Here is a 19,884-nt window from a genome sequence, read left to right as displayed (position 1 = left end):
AAAATAAATTTATAGTTTAAAAAAACTAGAAAAACACGCTTTTATAAATGCACGTAAAAGCCAAAAATAAATTATGGATCGTTCAAGTTGTCTCTATTTCTGGGATGAAGAGTAAACTATGTGCTTTTAATTATAATATTTGATTGTAAAAGCGTGGGGCGCTGTAACAGGAAAAACTTTTTGTATAACTTGCTGAGAAATCAAATTAAGCTATGTTACGAGAAGCAGTTTACACAGATTGGCGCGCTAACTGGACTTGCAGCACGACTGAAGCGCCCCACGCTTTTACAATCAAATATTATAATTAAAAGCACATACTTTACTCTTCATCCCAGAAATAGAGACAACTTGAACGATCCATAATTTATTTTTGGCTTTTACGTGCATTTATAAAAGCGTGTTTTTCTAGTTTTTTTAAACTATAAATTTTTGTGTGTTATGCCACAAAGCGGCGTTCAGAGAGAGAGATTTCAGTGTTGCCACACGCAGTAAAAACCGCTTAAACAGATTTCGCCTCGAAATCTGTTTAAGCAGTTTTTACACGCTAGGACTTAGTAATTAGGTGTGTTTCACACATATACTACGCCAAGAATTAGCTCAAGATACGATACTAATCGGAATGCCAGGCCCCGTGGCCGAATGGCATTTTTGCGAGGCGAAACGCCACCGAAACACCGCAAAAATATAGTCTGGCTCTGTCGCGCCAATACGCAAGAGCGATAGATACGAAAGAGACATTATCGCGAGCGTTTCATGAGCGTTTGTGGTCAACCATCAAAATGGTACATACATATAATCACGCCTGTATCCCATAAAGGGGTAGGCAGAGCACATGAAACTACTAAAGCTTCAGGGCCACTCTTGGCAAATAAGGGGTTAAAAGAAAACGAAACTGTGGCATTGCAGTGACAGGTTGCCAGCCTCTCGCCTACGCCACAATTTAATCCATATCCCATAGTCGCCTTCTACGACACCCACGGGAAGAAAGGGGGTGGTGAAATTCTTAACCCGTCACCACACAGGAAACAAAATGGTGCTGTCGGAATACCAACCAGGCGGCGTAGCCGAATACACAAACGCTCACGATAATATCTGGCCCCGTAGCCGAGACGAAAACGAAACGCCGCGAAAAGTAGTCTAGCTCTGCCGCGCCAATACGCATCAAGAGCGATAGAGATAGATATCTACGAGCGTTTCGTTTCGTGAGCGTTTCGGAGCTATAGCTAGCTATCGCTCTTGCATATTGGCGCGACAGAGTTAGACTTCATTCTGTCGGCGTCTGGCGTCGACGATTGCCATTCGGCTACGCCGGCAGTGCCGACTCTCGGGTTAACATTATGCTGAAACGGGAACATTTCTTGTCATTTTATTGTTCTTTTTGTTTTTGTACTTGTATGTTGAGGTATGTAGTTATCATGGATGTATATCTAGATTCCTAAAGTGTTTTCTTCTATTTTTGTTTCGCCTAAAACTCTTTGGTATAATGATCAGTTGGCCTAACGAATGTATGCCCTAATTGTGGTTGCCCTTTTTATGTCCTAAAATTGTGTGTTCTAATGTTAATTGGCATACTCATTAGTTATACTAATACAGTTTTTTATAATAATTCATTGTCATAATCCTTATTCTCCCTAATGCATTGTATGGCCTAATAACTATTACTCCTATAGCGATTTCAACTAATATTGTGTCCTAATATTTTTACTCCTACTATAATTTTGTAGAAGTATTAGAAGTCCTACTTGTTAGTGCTACTAGTGCTATAGCGTGATGTGGCCTAATGTACTTAATTTGGTTTAATATTTCCAATGTAACTTAAGTCACGTTTGTGGCAACAAGTCGATTTTGCGGTTGTCGCAGTTCTAACCTAACCTAACCACTTTTCTTGCAAAAAAGTCGTTCCTTTAATGGTCACAGTTCTAACCTAACCTAACCCACCTTTCAGAAAAGTCGTTTCTTTAATGGCCATAGTTCTAACCTAAACTAACCCACTTTAATTGCAACAAGTTGTTTCTTTAATAGTCACAGTTCTAACCTAACCCAATTTTATGCCAACAAGTCGATTTTGTGGTTGTCGCAGTTCTAACCTAACCTAACCCACTTTTCTTGCAGCAAGTTGTTTCTTTAATGATCACAGTTCTTAGGTTAGTACTGTGAACGGTCGGGCAGGCAATTCAATTTAGATTAGTTAGTTATGCCACATATTATAAAGCCTGATATGTTTTAGAACAATTAATACGTGGCAATCATTATTATGCGCATTATATATTAGGCTAATACATATGAGGCGAAAAGAGTTATGGAATAATAGTATAGATCAAAAGTTTTTATGATTATAAATTTTATTGCAAATAAAATAAGGCCTTTTTAGTAATATAGTAACAATAAATAGGAAAAATAAAGATTAGGCCATCCTACACTATGCCAAGTATGATGTTATGCTAATTGATTATTAGGTTACAGTTATGCCCATTAGGCCAAAACGGTTAGGCCAAGTGATAATAGAACAAACGGTGTTAAGAATGTAGAGGGACACCCGTTATCATGAATAAATCATTGATTGATTGACTTGAATAAAATTAAAGAAAAGTAAAAATTTTCCCAACACATTTCCTATCCATATTGTATTTATATCTCGAATCGGGCCATGGGATACTATGCTACAAACTGCAACTATTTCGATATTAACATTTCTGACGTACAACAACGTTAATAGGGTCATTGGGCTTTACCAGTAGGTATTCAGAATACGCTGACCTACTCGTCACATTGCCCTAGGTTAGTTTAGAATAGTTTCGAGACATATCTCGAAACTATTCTATTCAATATATTATGTTAAAATTTGTTTTGCAGTTTAAGCACACCTCAGACACTGGCGTTCAAATATAATTATGAAAGAGCTTTCTTAGCACACATTCTAAGCTCGAGTAGGTAAACGTGTACCATACTTGTTTGATTGAGATATGACAGGTCGACTGTTAGCGTTTTTGACAGGCGGTAACTGTGAGGTAACCGAGAGCGGGTAGCACTTTCAGCGGGGAGCGGGAGTGGCCATATACTGTACGATAGTACTCTTTATTATACTGTGGTTTAAGGTACCTAGGGAACCTTAAAAACCATGAAATTTGACACGAATATCTAAGTACCTTGTGTACCTCCTTTTATAACAAACATACTATACGTATGACTCTGAAGTCCCTTTCCCGTAAAACAAGAATCGGAGTTTGTATTGTAATTCTTAACGAGTACCTCAACTTCACTCGATTTCAATCTTTAACGCGCAAGGGCAATTTGTAAATGATCAAATTTCAATTTACGTCATTTACAGTACCTGATACCTGGTCTGCACGGTAGTATGATCACAAGAAAATATTTTTGTGATAAATTTTCTAGGAAATGAATAAGCAAAACATTTTTTTTAACAAAATAGGTACCCATAAAATATCAGCTATAATATAATCTTCTGAAGACGTTGAGTTAAAACGTGTAAATGTTTAAAAATAGCTCCGTTTCCTGAAATCAACATACATCGACATCGACAATAATCTAAATAAACTTACCTGACTCCATTTATACGCTCCCAGGAATCCGATCGTAATCGTGTTCTCTGAGGTCCAATTAGAACTTAAACTGGGGCATATCTTGGCTCCCCCACAATCACTGCTCAGCAAATCGTACAAACCCACACCGTCCACCTCTATCTTCCCCGATATCTCCTTTAAACTCGTCATTCCTGTATAAATGTTATTCAAATATACTGAGTTGATTTTATTGTTAATCACTCGTTCAACATGTGGTTCTACGTTTTCGCATGAACTCTTAGTCTCATTTTTGATATCTGGTTTGCCAGTTTTAAGTTCTATGACGTCTATCCTCTCTGTTTTAAGTTCTATGGTTGTGTCTAAGTCGCTTGAATTGTATTTTTGGTATTCTAAATAATCGTAGTCGGATATTCTTCTTGCGGTGAAGTTGCAGCGAGCGGTGGTGAGCAGAACCAGCATGACGTAGAGGGTCTCGACAGCCATAGTTTCTAACTCGTTTTCATTAGATTGGTAGATTCCTGGAAAAGAAAATTAGGTTTAGAATTTGATTTGACTGATGGAGCGTGAGGCGTGAGCGCGAGACGTGATTCAATATTATTATTGCCTCTTGTCATTTTATTACTAGCTATTGAAAAAAGGTATTCGTATTTTTACTTAAACTCGTTTTTCTTTTAACAAATAATTGCTCTCTTAATGTGTATTTTACATCCATACTAATATTATAGAGGTAAATGGGAAAGTGTGTGTCTGTTTAATTGTTTGTCCGTCCTTCACGGCAAAACGGAGCGACGAATTGTCGTGATTTTTAAAGTGGAGATACATAGTTGAAGGGATGGAGAGTGACATAGGCTACTTTTTGTCTCTTCTAGCGCGAGCGAAGCCGAGGGCAAAAGCTAGTTATAGATAATTGTATTTATGCACTTAACAGCTGTTGAAAATAAATATAGTATGTTGTTGTGGATGTGTGCCTCTTTAAAAAACTCCATTAAATTGCAACGTTTTAAATTTCCACATTAATAAATAATCACAAAACGGGTTTTGTTCTTCTCATGAACCTTGTTTGAGCTCGTTTTTGTATACTGCAGACAATGAAGAACACGGAACTCTTTTATCGTCGAAAATGAAAAATACCTGCAGTGAATTGCACCGTACAAACAAAGTATAATATTATAGCTACTAACATTTTACATTTTCATCGTGGAATGAGCATGTGTTTTATTTATTAATTTCTTTGGTAAAAATATTCTAATGAAAAATGTTCAAGGATTAATTAATTATCTAAACGTTTAACGCTGTCTGTTGGAAGTCGCATTAGGAGGTTCACTTCAAAACGAGTACAATTATTTGTTATACAAGGGAGCAAAGTTGTATTTTAACCGAGTGTGGAATTGCAACACGAACTAGCGAATGGATTCTAGGGTACGAGCTAGCGAGAGTGGATTGTATGGTTGAACCACGAGCGAAGCGAGTGGTTCGAAAATAGAATCCTGAGCGAAGCGAGTAATTCAAAAATAGAATCCTGAGCGTAGAGAGTGTTGCAATACACACGAGGTAAAATAACTTTGCATCCCGTGTGTAACACAACTTTTTACCTCACTAAAGCGAGGAAACACGCAATGAAAACAACTGGAAATGTAAAATAAACTTTTATTTGAACTAATACACTACGACTATCCAAGTACACATAAATGTGTAATGTAAGTAATAGGGTAAATTGCCAGTAACTGGCCAGCGTCCAATTAAATAAATGGCCTCCCAATACTTAAAATGGACTTTACCTATGAAGTTTATTATCACATTAAATTTCTATTACTGGCCGTCTCTCAATAACTGGTTCATTTTTAGTGCAAGTTATTGGAAGGCCAATTACCCTAATCTCCTTTTAAATTTCGTAGTTTCGCAGTTTTTACAGCTTCCCTTAATTCTGAAGGTGTTAATTGCAGCTCATCCTCGTCACTTCTTCCTGAGTCACCCATAATTGCACAGAAACAAGTCAATTTGCATTTATTACAATTTCCACGATGCACCGACCGACACCACAAAAGTTTCAAATTAAGAATCAAGAAGAAAAATCTAATTCGGTGCATTCCGTTTCACGCGTTTTGAGATTACAATGTTACTTAAGGTGCGTTCTGAGTACCTAAGTACAATGGAAGAGTTAAAAATACAATTTCTTGTACGATCTCAAGTGTTTTATGGTAAAATCATGTTATAAACAAGTGTTTTATGGTAAAATCATGTTATAAAATTGTTTGAATTTTATGTTTTTAGTTGGATACAATTCGATATGAAATTATTTTTACTTTCGCATCACATGATTTGTTAAGACAATTTAATCACAGGGAGATAATTGTCCTGTCTGGTACATATATGCCTTTACAAGAAATTATATTTAAAAAAGTAACTAATGACACGTTCGGATTTCAAATATTCTTTGCACTCTTGTGGATAAAATGCGATTTTGCTATCCGTTTTTAAAGAACAAAAAAGTCCTTTCCGAGCTAGTGAGGTGAAAAATAATAGGAGCGCCACCGTCAATGTAAACCGCTTGCATGTGGCAACTATTTGAGTCAGTTTTGTATGAAAACAATGTGTATGACAAAAGAAATTAGGTAGTTCCATTTCTACTTATTTTTGATAAGCTGTAATTTCGTTAATTACGCCAGACTGGGATCTAAATTACTGTAAAGTGTATTTATCTAACCTGCCTTTGAGATTAGTGAGTATGAGAAATTTAATGTATTTAATAATTATGTTAAACTTGAATAAAGTACTATTTACCAAATCAGCAACAATTTCAGTTTTACAAACGTGTTAAAATTACTTTTCTCAGTTTGTATTTCGGTAAAAGGGAAATTGTGAAAGCTTTATGAGATTTTAATCATAATTATTATTGTTTGAATAAATTATATGTGACGCTGAACACGTTTAAAAGGCGTTCAGGTCACAATGACCTTGAACTAAAATAGATATCTTTTGTAGCAGTTCGAGCAGCGGATGATGAAAATATTTAGTTTATCTACACCGTGGATACTACTTAAGGGGCTGACAACACCCAATTGCGTAAAATTGATGTTACTTGCGCAGTTTTTTAAGACAAACTATTAGTCTTAGTAAGGCAAGTAAATTATATGTTATTATTCATTATATTTCAACGAACATAGCCGTACTCGATACACGATTTAATGAAATCGGCTCGATAGAAAAAAATTGCAAAGATTGGTCTCGAGTTCGTCATTAAACGGTTCTGTGTCGTTCAATTATTCACTTAGTTGTCTGTAATTAATATTACAATAACAAAAATATACATATCTCAAACACTAACGAAACATTTTGCACAAATAATGCATCTTTCTATTTAATTTTAATTTTTTTCCGCACTTTTAGTGACATCGAGCTCTCACTTACTCCCATACGATTAGACAGTGTACGCTAGCGTCAAGGCCATTGGGTGCTGTCAGCGTCTTAACACTAATACCTACACATGGATAATTGGATATATACAACAAGAAAGGTTTTTTTTACATAAATAGCTATACAATGTTGTGCAAATAAAACATTTGACACTGATATAAACAAAAGACGCGCGGCGGCAGCGGTATCCATACTGGCCAGGGTGCGTATTAGCCGAATGGTACAAACGCTCACGAAACACTGACGAAACGAAACGCTAGTAGATATCTATCTCTATCGCTCATGCGTATTGGCGCGACAGAGCCAGACTACCTTTCGCGGCGTTTCGTTTTCGTTTCGCGTCGCAGAAATGCCATTCGGCTACGGGACCAGACTACCAGCACGCGCAATGGCAACCTATATAGGCAACTAGCGCTTTTTAAATAAAATAAATTTATTTTTATTATTTGTATAATAGGTACGCTTTAAGTGTGTTAAGGGCGGAAAATTAAGGAGTACGAACGAGAGACTGTTTGATAACTCGAGTTGTATTCATTCAGCTGCCCGTGATATACACAATGTTCTTCATCACACTCTCGAAGTAATCACCAAATTTTAAACTAAATGTATTGAAATACCTACGCTGACATTTCGAACATTCGTCCGCCATCTTGTAATTTTTGACAGGTCGTGGAAGGCCCCACCCACGTTTCCACTTTACCGCCCTAGGGCGGTAAAATATATCATTACGTATCGGTATGCAGGCATGTAATAACACCATTTACGAGCGAGTGTGCTGAAAAACATTTTAATCTCTTTAATCAGGCAACAATCCTTAAATATGTTAATTGTATGCGTAACGAAAATATCAGGTTAGCAGACGGTTCGTTTTGTTTACCATTGTCTGGAAACCTACTTACTCCATTGTATCACAGATAATACTGCTTAACAAATTTAGTTAGTTTAGTTTAGTCAAATTGTATGCATGGGCATGTAATGCGGAGGGATGAAAGCAATGTTATAAAACGAGTGGTAAATATGAAAGTGGATGGATACAATGGTAGTGGAAGGCCTAAGAAAAGATGGATGGAATGTGTGAACAACGATATGAGAGTGAAAGGTATTAGTATGGAAATGACGGCTGATAGAGAGAAATGGAGGAAGATGATCTGCTGCGCCGACCCCAAATAATGGGAAAAGGGCAAGGGAATGATGATGAGTTTAGTCAAATTCTTAAAATACAACTGAAAATATGAAAAGCCTTGTAGCATAATTTGGGGTGAGTAGCTAAGCGTTCGCGGGGGGAGTTGAGTTACGAATTATGAAATTGAACTACCGTAAAACCACCTAACTATCGTCCAAAGCTCTCACTGTGGTCCAAATTAACTGTAAATATTTCGTTCAGGTGTGCCGTTTACTATATTTTTGCAGTTCTAAGGCTCACTAATTATATGTATAAGTAAATGGATAAAAAAATACTCGGACTAAACCAAAAGGACCATTACCAATGAAACTTTAATTATTTTTAAACTTCTGGACCATGGTTGCAGTATTGAACTATAGTAGGGTAGTTTTACGGTAATCAAAACAAAATATACAATAAACCGGCCAAGTGCGAGTTGTAATCTCGTTGCAAGGGTTCCGTATACCACAAGAAGAGCTTAAGCGCCTCCTTTTTTGAAGGCACTTAGATCATGTATGCGAATAATCGATATTTTGAACATTTTCTACAAAAAATGGAACAGAAATGAATTTAGAATTATGTAATATTCAAACGCGCTCACACAATTTCAAGGATTTGGTTACTCTTTGCAGCGGCAGTGAGTAAAATTCGTAATATTATTTTTTTTCTTTTAAGCGTGACTGTAGATTTTTAGTAGGTTTTCCTGTAATATATAGATTGAAGGCTATCTCGTGTATTTTTAGGGTTCCGTACCTCAAAAGGAAAAAACGGAACCCTTATAGGATCACTTTGTTGTCCGTCTGTCCGTCCGTCCGTCTGTCAAGACCCTTTTTCTCAGGAACGCGTGGAGGTATGAAGCTGAAATTTATATCAATTACTCAGGTCTACTGTCCCTTGAAGCTGTGAAAAAATCAAACTTCTAAGCCAACGCAATCAAAAGATACAGCCGTTTATGCCGCAAATTTTCGACACTTGCAAGGGAATCAAAACCTACAGGGTGCTTCCCGTGAACTCAGAATCTTGAAATTTGGTACGAAGCAACGTCTTATAGCATAGATAAAGGAAAAATTACGAAAACCATAAATTTTTAATTTTGTACGGAACCCTCGGTGCGCGAGTCCGACTCGCACTTGGCCGGTTTTTTTTTATTTTACGCAGTTTCGGAGATAAGGGGGGGAGGGAATCATTTTTTGCCTATTTTCTTAAATTACTTCACTAAAAATTATTTAAAAAAATATTTTTGAAATACTTATAAAAAGCTCTTTCATTTCATATGTAACACAATATAGTTCAAAATACTTTGATTTTTTACATTTCACTTTTGCCCCCTAAATGTGGCCCCTATGATTACATTTTACAGTACGGCTTAGTGTATGTATAATTTTCCTATTCCTTTAATTATTCTTTGCGTAGTGAAAAATCTTTTCTTTATTTCCTGCTACCCTAAGGTTGCCTAGTAAAGATTGCTTACAGCGGTAAGACCGCCTGTTGCTATCTATATGTTTAATGTAATAAAATTCTACTATTTGTAAATCTGTTATCTTTGTGGTGCAAGAAATAATATTTACCTACTTACTTACTTTCTTTATTTTAATTACATGTCTTTGGGTCACAGGTTCATATCTTTGGGTCATATTATTATGTGTGCCAAATTTCAAGTTAATCAGTTCAGTAGTTTTGGAGAAAATTCGCTGTGACAGACGGACAGACAGACACACGAGTGATCCTATAAGGGTTCCTTTTTTCCTTTTTGAGGTACGGAACCCTAACAAACTAATGTCCGGAACAATTATATAGTTATTATATACGCCATTTAGTTTGCATATTATGTAAAAATAAAATGTTACCGTGGATTGAAGGTCAGTTTTGGCGTAACTCACCCCACATTAAATAAAAACGGTAACTGAGAATTTTGTTTCCTTTGATTATTCTCGTATTGCTGGAGAGGTATACCTACATATATTTTACAGAAATAAACCAGCATATGAATTACAACAATTATATCCAGCAATTTGTTGCCTGAAAAGGAAATTTATGGAAAATGAACGTGGGTTAACATTATAAATAAGTACTAGGTATGTATTGTATTTCAGAGGGTGACTTTTGAACTTCAACCATTCGATATTGTCTGTTTGTTCAATAATATTTTCATTTCTTAATTTAAATTTAAAACTTCTGATTGTTCGTGTAAAGTTAAGAAAGTAGATAACTACATTACATGTATTGTATGTTGAATAATGTAGGGTTGTGAAACAAGGGATGTGTATTCGACCTTCAAGTTTACCTTCAATCTAAACAGAGAATCTCAAAATAGCAATGGCATGATAGCAGTCATCTAATGGACTGTCAAATACAGTCAAATTTCGGCCCACACCCACTTCAGATTCCTACTTTGAAATACATACTCGTAAAACCGAAACGGAAGCAGTTACTCAAACCCGTTAATGTTTAGATTTTTATACTCGGCAACGTTTGCTATGGGATCAACTCCTAATTGCGAAAAAAAAAAAACCTTCTCCCATAACGACCGGTCTGGCTCAGTCGGTAGTGACCCTGCCTGCTAAGCCGCGGTCCTGGGTTCGAATCCCGGTAAGGGCATTTATTTGTGTGATGAGCACAGATATTTGTTCCTGAGTCATGGATGTTTTCTAATGTATATAAGTATGTATTTATCTATTTAAGTATGTATATCGTCGCTTAGCACCCATAGTGCAAGCCATGCGTAGTTTGGGGCTAAGTTGATCTGTGTAAGGTGTCCCCAATATTTATTTATTTTTATTTATTTTATTTGTAAGAAATTTCAAAGGCAACCGTACAAAATTTATGAAACAGTACTTTTTATGGTTTCGGGGTTGAGCTTCAGTAAGAGTTGCTTAGTAGGTAAAAACAGCTCGAGTTTGAGTAAACGCTGTTCATTCTGTTTGTCAGTCATAAATTTATTAGGCGTTACATAATTCATGGTTAATTAATCAAGTTCGACCTGTAAGTGACTTTCGATATAATAAAATTTATGTGACCTTTTCAGCTACTTTATGTGCGAGTATTTTATTATATTTAGGCTGTCTACGTAAGTAACGAGAAGCATCTGTAAATGGATAATGAATGTGATATATTTATTTGTACTGACACTTACTAAGGGCCGGTTGCATCAAACCGCCTGTCACCGTTAAAGCGTTCGTTAAATTTTATTGTATGGGAAGTTCAATAGACGTTTGCTGCTTGACGATGCTGTGTCTGTCAAATGGGGTTGATGCAACTGGCCCTAAGTTAATCATTGATGCAGTCGTTACCCAGCTCTTTCAATAGGTTTAGTACTATAAGGTCTATAAGTTCATTTTACATGTGGAGTTTTCAGACAAGTACATAACACTTAAAGAGTCAAGGTCAAACAGACATTTCAAGGTCAAGGCTAACTGGAAAAGTTTTATAACTACTATACACCGTTTTTTTTTGTTTAGGCTGTCACACACGTGTTCAGTAATTATTTTTTCCCCTCACTAGCTCGGAAACACGTGTTTTGTCCTTTACTACTAAACTATAGAATCCTTTCACTTGCTCGTTTTTCAATTCCACACTCGGCGTTAAAATACAACTTTGCCCCCTTGTATAACAAATAACTATTTCCCCTCACTAGCTCGGAAACACGTGTTTTGTCCTTTAATACCAGCGGGTAAAACGCATTTTATCCACTAGTGGGTAAAGTAATTTGACCTTGAATAAAATCGAATTAACTGCTTTAAAATTGATAAAAGTAGGTGAAACTAGTAATAAAGATGATTTACCACCTGTGGAACTACTGGAAGCAGTGATAAATGCATTTTTTGCGTTGTAGTTTCCTCGCTATAGTGAGGGGAAAGGTTTTGTGTTAGGTACACTCGGGTGCAAATGTATTTTACTTCTCGTGTGTTAAAAAACTCGCAAGTTCAGGATTCTATTCTCGAACCACTCGCTTCGCTCGTGGTTCAACTATAGAATCCTTTCACTTACTCGTTTTTCAATTCCACACTCGGCGTTAAATACAACTTTGCCCCCTTGTATAACAAATAACTATTATTTTTTAATAACTCGGTAACCTTAAGAGTTAAGACACTAGTTTCTTAGAGAAATTAATTGTATAAAATTTGATCTAAAGAACCTTCCCTTAAAGTTAACGGAATTCAATAAAAACACAGAATCTTTAAAATCGAGGTTCCGCTCTCGACTGTTTCCTCCTTCAAAACGTAATCAATCGTAACGAAATTTGAGAATCTGAATAACAATGAAATTATCTGTGTCGGACCGTTTAGTTTTTTTGGCTAATTGTTACTCAGGTCAATTTTGAATACCACATCTTTTTTGCTCTAGTTCTAGCGTTTTTAAAAATAAGAATATCAAAAAAATCAAAACGGTCCGACACAGATAAAAATAATAATAATCTGTGTTGAAAAAATCATTGCTCTATCTTCAAAAACCAGGGAGTAAATAGTCGAGAGCGTTTGTATGGAGAATTGACCCCTCCTGTATCGTCTTAATAATATTTTTTTGGAATACACGTGCGAAATGGTATTTGATATTTGCCAGTCGCTTTTCGGTGAAGGAAAACATCGTGAGGAAACCGGACTAATTCCAGGTACCCTTTGGGTTGGAAGGTCAGATGGCAGTCACTTTCGTAAAGCTAGCCTATGCCAAATCTTGGGATTAACTGTCATAGCGGACCCCAGGCCCTTAAAGGATGTAATGCACTTTGTGTTAATAAAAATAATATAGATTATATCATTTAGGGTCTCCCCACATCTAGCGTCTCGCGAGCGTCGCGTCGGGCCAACTGGATGGGCAAAGCCCGACGCCGACGTCTTTTTGCATACAGTTGGCCCGACGCGACGCTCGCGAGACGCTAGATGTGGGGGGAACCTTATAACCGGTGCACGGTGTAAACCATAGTTTAAATAATAGTCCATACTTCGAATATCTTATGCTGTCACATGGAGTTTGACGGATCGTTTATACCCTTTCTCTTATCTGTGACATCGTCAAGCATCTCCTAATTGAGTTCCATGATATCATTATTAGGCATTTTTTTATCGCACGGTAAGACGTTAGGGCGCTATGGACTCGACATTTTATTAAAATAGAATTCATATTCATACTCTGTAGCGGCGTTTAATTGGTGAGGCTACTTACATTTGTCCAGAGGCGCTTGTGGGGCCACGTGGAAACACTTTGGGAAAATCCTCACACTAAAACGATTGTCACATATAAACGGAAGCTTAGGTCACTGGGTTTTGATATCACTTGAATGTCAATTTTCACGTTTATGTCGCGCCGGTGCACCGATAACTATTTTTTAATTCGTAATAACGGGAGCGCAGATCATGGCGCTCGCACGGTCGAAGAGAGAGTTTTTTCTATATATCCGCCAGGTGGCGTCGTTGGCGCACCGGAAAGTCGCTTTGGGACTTCTGTAATTGCCAGCTCCAAAAAACTGTGCTACATATACATGGAAAAAAGTATTCTTTCAAAATTGTGTTGCCTTGTATGTATGAAAATGAAATAACTATTTAACTATATCAAGAAAAGAAATTAAAACTAAAAATCTCTGTTCCTCGACGGAACATGCCGCTCACCTTAAAAGACACGGAGTGACTTTTAAAAGAAATAAAAAAAAGAAACCATACGAAAGTATACCAAAATATTTTATGAAACTTATATTTAACTTAACATTAAGAGTCGTAACGATTGTATAAGTTTAGTCTAAAGGTAAGGGACAGACCTTCACAACAGGTCGTTTGAACAACGTGTTCCCGCTTTTCAATGTTACGACGCGAATAACTTGATCGCTGCCCGGATGGACAGCATGAACGCGCGCGAGTTTCCACTGCAGCGGCGGCAGGTGGTCGTCGCATACCACAACAACAGTACCTTCACGAACGGCGGGACCGCGGTCTTGCAGCCACTTTGTACTTTGTTGCAGTTGATGGAGATATTCACGACTCCATCGACGCCAGAAATGCTGGACAGCTTGCTGTATCCAGCGCCAACGTGTAAGACGATTAGGGTTCTCGTCTATCAGAGAAACGTCCGGTAGGGCCGTTAAGGGCTCACCGATTAAGAAATGGGCCGGCGTAAGAGGTAAAGGATCCGCGGAGTCCGAACTTAGAACGCAGAGCGGACGACTGTTTAATACAGCTTCGATTTGACACGTCAAAGTGTGCATACAATCATATGTTTGCGTTTGTGTACCTATTACGCGTTGTAAATGAGTTTTGAAACTCTTAACAGCTGCTTCAAATAATCCACCGAAATGACTAGCATAAGGTGGTTGAAAATGCCAAGTTAATCCTTGTTTTAAAGTTTGTTGATTAAGGGCACTCATGACCGAATCATTACGTAAAAAAATATATAACTCTTGAAGGTAATTATTACAACCAACAAAGTTACGTCCGCAATCGGTATATATATCCGTACAATATCCTCGACGGGACGTGAAACGTCGCAACGCAGCTAAAAAACCTTCCGTGGAAAGTTCGGAAACTAACTCAAGATGTACAGCTTTAACGCTCATACATACGAAAACTGCAACGTAACATTTTATTATTTTTGCATTACGAACCTTATTAGCGCGTACGTAGAATGGCCCACAAAAGTCACAAGACGTTTTACTAAACACACGTGCGGGGCGTAGCCGAACCGAGGGTAACATTCCCATGCGCGGCTGGCAGCGAGTCGGTCGAGCGCGGAAGCATTTGATACAACGATGTACGCGGAGGCGAACAATATCACGACCAGAGATAATCCAGTATCGCTGTAAGAGCGAGTTTTGCACGCACTGCGAACCGGCATGTAGTTCCTTTATATGCGCATCGTCAATAATAAGATTTGTAAGAGGATGTCTTTTAGGTAAAATCAATTGATGTTTTGATTCAAAAGGTAAAAGTGATTTGTGAATACGTCCGCCGACGCGTAACAAACCATCCCTATCTAACATGGGCGTGAGACGCCGCAAACGAATTGACGGAAGTTTATTTGACGAAATCCTTTTAATGTCGTCTTCGAACACTTTTTGTTGTGTAATCAATATTAGTCGATTTAATGCAAAATTGTACTCTGGTACGGTGACGTACTTTGGGAATGTTTGTTTATGTTTCCTGCATTTATTGTAGAAACGAAATATGACTGCCGTGACGCGAACTAATTTACCTAGCGACGAAAATCGCGTTATAAGAGTGTCGTCGTCCGGGGAAGGAGGCAATGTGGACACACATGCATAACTAAGACTTGCCGAGTCATGTGTATTGCGTTTTTCCTCGTTCGTGTTTACCACCGGTTTTGGTATAGGCCAGGAGTCGCGACTTTGTTGGAGCCATGTAGGACCATGGAACCACAAGTCATTTTGTACGAGCGCGGCGGGGAGCAGACCGCGAGACGCCGAGTCAGCGCTGTTATCAGCTGACGCGACGTGACGCCAACAGCGCGCCGGGACACGGGACAAAATCTCACTAGTGCGGTTCGAGACAAACGTTTTCCATTCGTGCGGGGGTGACTGAAGCCACGCGAGCACGACGGAACTGTCAGACCATGCGTACACTTGATCGGGGTGAATGTGACCACCGTAAAGATGTATAACTCTTTCAATTAATTTTGATAGGATTACACAACCCATCAATTCCATTCTAGGTATAGTAAGGCATACCCGAAGAGGTGCAACGCGACTTTTAGCCATGACTAAATAGGTTTGAACTCGCCCGGTGTTGTCCGTCAGACGTATATAAACACATGCTGCGTATGCAATTTTGCTTGCGTCGGCAAATCCGTGAATTTCGATTGAATCGAAGTCGTCAGTATTGAAAATATGACGAGGAAAAGAAATTTGCGATAGGAGCGGTAGCTCGTTAATAAAACTCGTCCATGAGTTAATAATATCGATAGGGGGTTCTGAGTCCCAGGAAATTTTGGCTAGCCATAGCCATTGAATTAAATGTTTGGCAAACAATGTCACCGGAGATAATAACCCGAGGGGGTCGTAAATTTTTGCAATTTCGGAAAGAATCGCCCGCTTTGTACAGGCCTGCGAAGAACTTTGAACTTTGAAACTAAATGCGTCAGATCTTGGATTCCATTGAAGTCCAAGGACCTTGACCCCTTTGTCATTTTCCATTTCGGCAAAATGAACATTTTCGCGCCGCTCACCATGAAACTCTGTCGGTCGCGTGGCAGCGAGAATGGCTGGCGAGTTACTTTGCCACTTTCGCAATTCGAACCCGGCCGTGGCACAAATACCTATCAGCTCCTGCTGCAGATTGAGGGCTTCGGCTAAGGTATCTGCGCCGGTCACCACATCGTCGACGAACACGTCATTTAGGAGGACTGGCGAGGCGAGCGGGAAACGCTCGGCTTCGTCATGCGCGAGCTGTTTAATTGTGCGCAAGGCGAGATAAGGGGAACTACTGATACCAAAAGTAACGGTACGCAGCCTATAATCGCGCAGAGGTTCCTCTGGCGACTTGCGCCACAGGATGCGCTGAAAGTCCCTATCACTCTCACGTACAAGAATATTCCGATACATTTGTTTAATATCAGAACAAAATGCAACTTTATGTACTCGAAATTTTAGAAGTACATCTACTATGTCTAAGTGTAACTTAGGCCCTTTTAGCAACGCATCATTGAGCGCGTAGCCACTCGTTGTGCGACAACCAGCATCATAGACAACACGAGTTCGGGTAGTGTCGGAAATCTTCGACACCGAGTGGTGCGGGATGTAATAACTCGCGCCAGCGGGGGTTATCGTCCGCGAGCTCCATGTGGTTAAGATCCACATACTCCTGGAGGCACGCGTGATACTCCGCCTTCAGCTGGGGGTTTCGTTCTAGACGGTATTCCAGTTTGTGGAAACGTGCTAGAGCAATTTGCCGAGACTCGCCGAGGGGCGGTGCATCGGGCTTGAATGGCAGAGCAACTATGTATCGCCCTGTCTCATCGCGCGTCTGCGTCTTTTGGAAAAAGGATTCGCATAGCTTTTCTTCGGGAGTGTAACTCCGCATCTCTAGAACTGACTCCAGCTCCCAAAACTTCTCGAGATTGTCGTTGTCGAACGACGTAAAACAAGTATGGCGTGGAGTCGAAATATTAGAAGTAAAGTTGACTTTACCCCCTAGTAAATAACCAAATACACTATTGATTGCTGTGGGTGTGCCAGGTTTACCCCTGACTATACCCTCGCGAATGACATCCATGAAAATGTCCTCGCCAAGTATCATGTCAACCGGCTGAGGTTTATGAAATTCAGGGTCGGCTAGAGCGAGCCCTTGCAAATGAGGCCATTCCCCGTACGGTGCTAGTGGTACACTAGGCATTTGACGGGTTAATTTTGACAAAATAGTAGCCTCCAAAGGAATACTTGGACTTTGTTTGCCCTTGGGCGAAATTGAGCACACGAAGGTACCCCTAGGGTTGAGCGGTAAATCACCGACACCTACCAACGGCTCGCTGACATTTCGTCGCGGTAAATTTAATCGTTGCATACACGATTCAGTAATAAGAGCTGCTTGTGAGCCCCCGTCTAACATACAACGAATTGTAGCAATTTTATTACCTTCGTAATAAAGGTCAACCAACGCAGTTGACAGTAACACCGTATGAGGCTCAATACCTAAACCTAGATTATTTTGATTCACGCCGTGAACAGCTGATGGGCTCGGGAGAGCGCCCGCGCCGGGCTGCGACTGCTCCGTTAGAGCGAGCGAGACGGCAACTTGTTCCGCGGCTTCATTGTTCGCCGGGAAGGGTCGCGTACGCGTAAGGTCCGAATCTAAATGAATTAAGGTGTGGTGCTTCTTATTGCATTTACGACACTTAAAACTTGATTTACAATTACGTAAGTCATGTCCGGAACATAAACAATTATAACAAATGTTATTTGTTTGAACAAATGCAAATCTATCTTTTGTAGACAAATTTAAAAACTCCAAACATTTGTGAAGTGTATGCGAGCCTTTGCACTTCACGCAAGATCGAACCTTATTCGTATCGATATACGGTCGAGTTTGGTCTGACGTATTCGTAATAAAAACCCTTTTAGGTGTAATTTGATTTGAAATTAAATTATTTTTATTTGTTGTACTTAAGGAATTATTTTTTGTGGACTGTATATGGGAAACTGTAATCATCTGTTCCGCCGTAAGTTCGCGCTCTAAGAATGTTATTAAGGTTTGGACTTTAGGTATTTCACTTGGGTTGGTTAAAGAACGTTCATATTCTTTTCGCGTATTGACGGGAATTTTACGTAATAATAAATTTAACAGAACGAAGTCCCATTCTTTAACCGGAAACTCCAAAACTTCAAGTGCTTTAATATTTTCGTGGTAAACATTAAGCAAATTTCGCATAGCAACAGCTGATGAGCGCGCGGAACAAGAATCGATATCGAATAATTTATCTAGATGTTGTGACGCAATAATGCGTTTGTTGTCATAACGGGATTTTAGAACATCGATCGCAATTGAATAATTACTTTCCGTTATGGGAATTGATTTAATTAAATTTAATGGTTCGTTTTTAACCGAAAGTAGTAAATACCTAAACTTTTCCGCGTCAGTGTAGGCATTGTTGTTGTGGACCAACGATTGAAATAAGTCGAAAAAGGCGGGCCAGCCAGTAGGTTCACCGTGAAATTCAGGAAGCGACAATTTAGGCAAGTTTCGACGGTCGTTCATAAACGTGTCGTGTTGGCTAGGCACAGGAATGCGGCTCGCTCGCCGCTTTTCTACATCTACCTCCTTTAGGTTATTTAAATGCGTAACTATCGCGTAATATAAATCGTTGAAATCATTTCGAATCTTAATGTTGGCTTCTTTGTTGAAGCTATTAGACTTAATTAATGCCTTTTCGATCTTAGTTTGAATTTTGGTAAACTTTCGCTGGTGCGCTGTTAAATCGGAAGTTCTTGAACGAAATTGTTCTATATTCGTTGCTGCGAACTGTAATGTTCGTTTTAATTCGTCGAGAATTAGATCTCGCTCGAATAAATCTTGTGTCATACACGATGTGTCGGTTTCGACACCGTCTGTAGGATTCGGTACCATTTTGCCGTGAGCAAAGATGGCGGAAATTACAATGAAAAATTGAACTACAAACGTATGTAATTGGAATGATGGGTACGTAATACCGCAAAATACACGGGCAACACAACGTGAGAAAGAAAAATCCGGATCGAACGGATCAAAAAACTATATGTAGCGGCGTTTAATTGGTGAGGCTACTTACATTTGTCCAGAGGCGCTTGTGGGGCCACGTGGAAACACTTTGGGAAAATCCTCACACTAAAACGATTGTCACATATAAACGGAAGCTTAGGTCACTGGGTTTTGATATCACTTGAATGTCAATTTTCACGTTTATGTCGCGCCGGTGCACCGATAACTATTTTTTAATTCGTAATAACGGGAGCGCAGATCATGGCGCTCGCACGGTCGAAGAGAGAGTTTTTTCTATATATCCGCCAGGTGGCGTCGTTGGCGCACCGGAAAGTCGCTTTGGGACTTCTGTAATTGCCAGCTCCAAAAAACTGTGCTACATATACATGGAAAAAAGTATTCTTTCAAAATTGTGTTGCCTTGTATGTATGAAAATGAAATAACTATTTAACTATATCAAGAAAAGAAATTAAAACTAAAAATCTCTGTTCCTCGACGGAACATACTCATACTTGCTCGTTTATTTCATTCGTAAGATAAATTTCATAATCGAGGATAATAATGCCATAGAGTAAAAAAACAATACCTGATAATT

General features: G+C 38.8%; 1 protein-coding gene across 1 annotated transcript in view; it reads right to left on the bottom strand.

Annotated features, from left to right (window-relative positions):
- Window positions 1–4,040, bottom strand: part of LOC125233570 (guanylate cyclase 32E-like) — a 221,132-nt gene extending 217,092 nt beyond the window's left edge. The window contains exon 1 of the mRNA XM_048139626.1: window positions 3,561–4,040. Coding sequence (XP_047995583.1) covers window positions 3,561–4,025 — 465 coding nt within the window. The 5' untranslated portion in view covers window positions 4,026–4,040. The remainder of the gene's footprint in view (window positions 1–3,560) is intronic.
- Window positions 4,041–19,884: the final 15,844 nt, after the last annotated feature.

The sequence above is a fragment of the Leguminivora glycinivorella genome, chromosome 14 (genome assembly GCF_023078275.1).
Source record: "Leguminivora glycinivorella isolate SPB_JAAS2020 chromosome 14, LegGlyc_1.1, whole genome shotgun sequence".
In the NCBI taxonomy this organism is placed as follows: Eukaryota; Metazoa; Arthropoda; class Insecta; order Lepidoptera; family Tortricidae; genus Leguminivora; species Leguminivora glycinivorella.
Note: the sequence above shows the minus strand (reverse complement) of the source record. Positions and strands in the feature narration are given on the sequence as shown.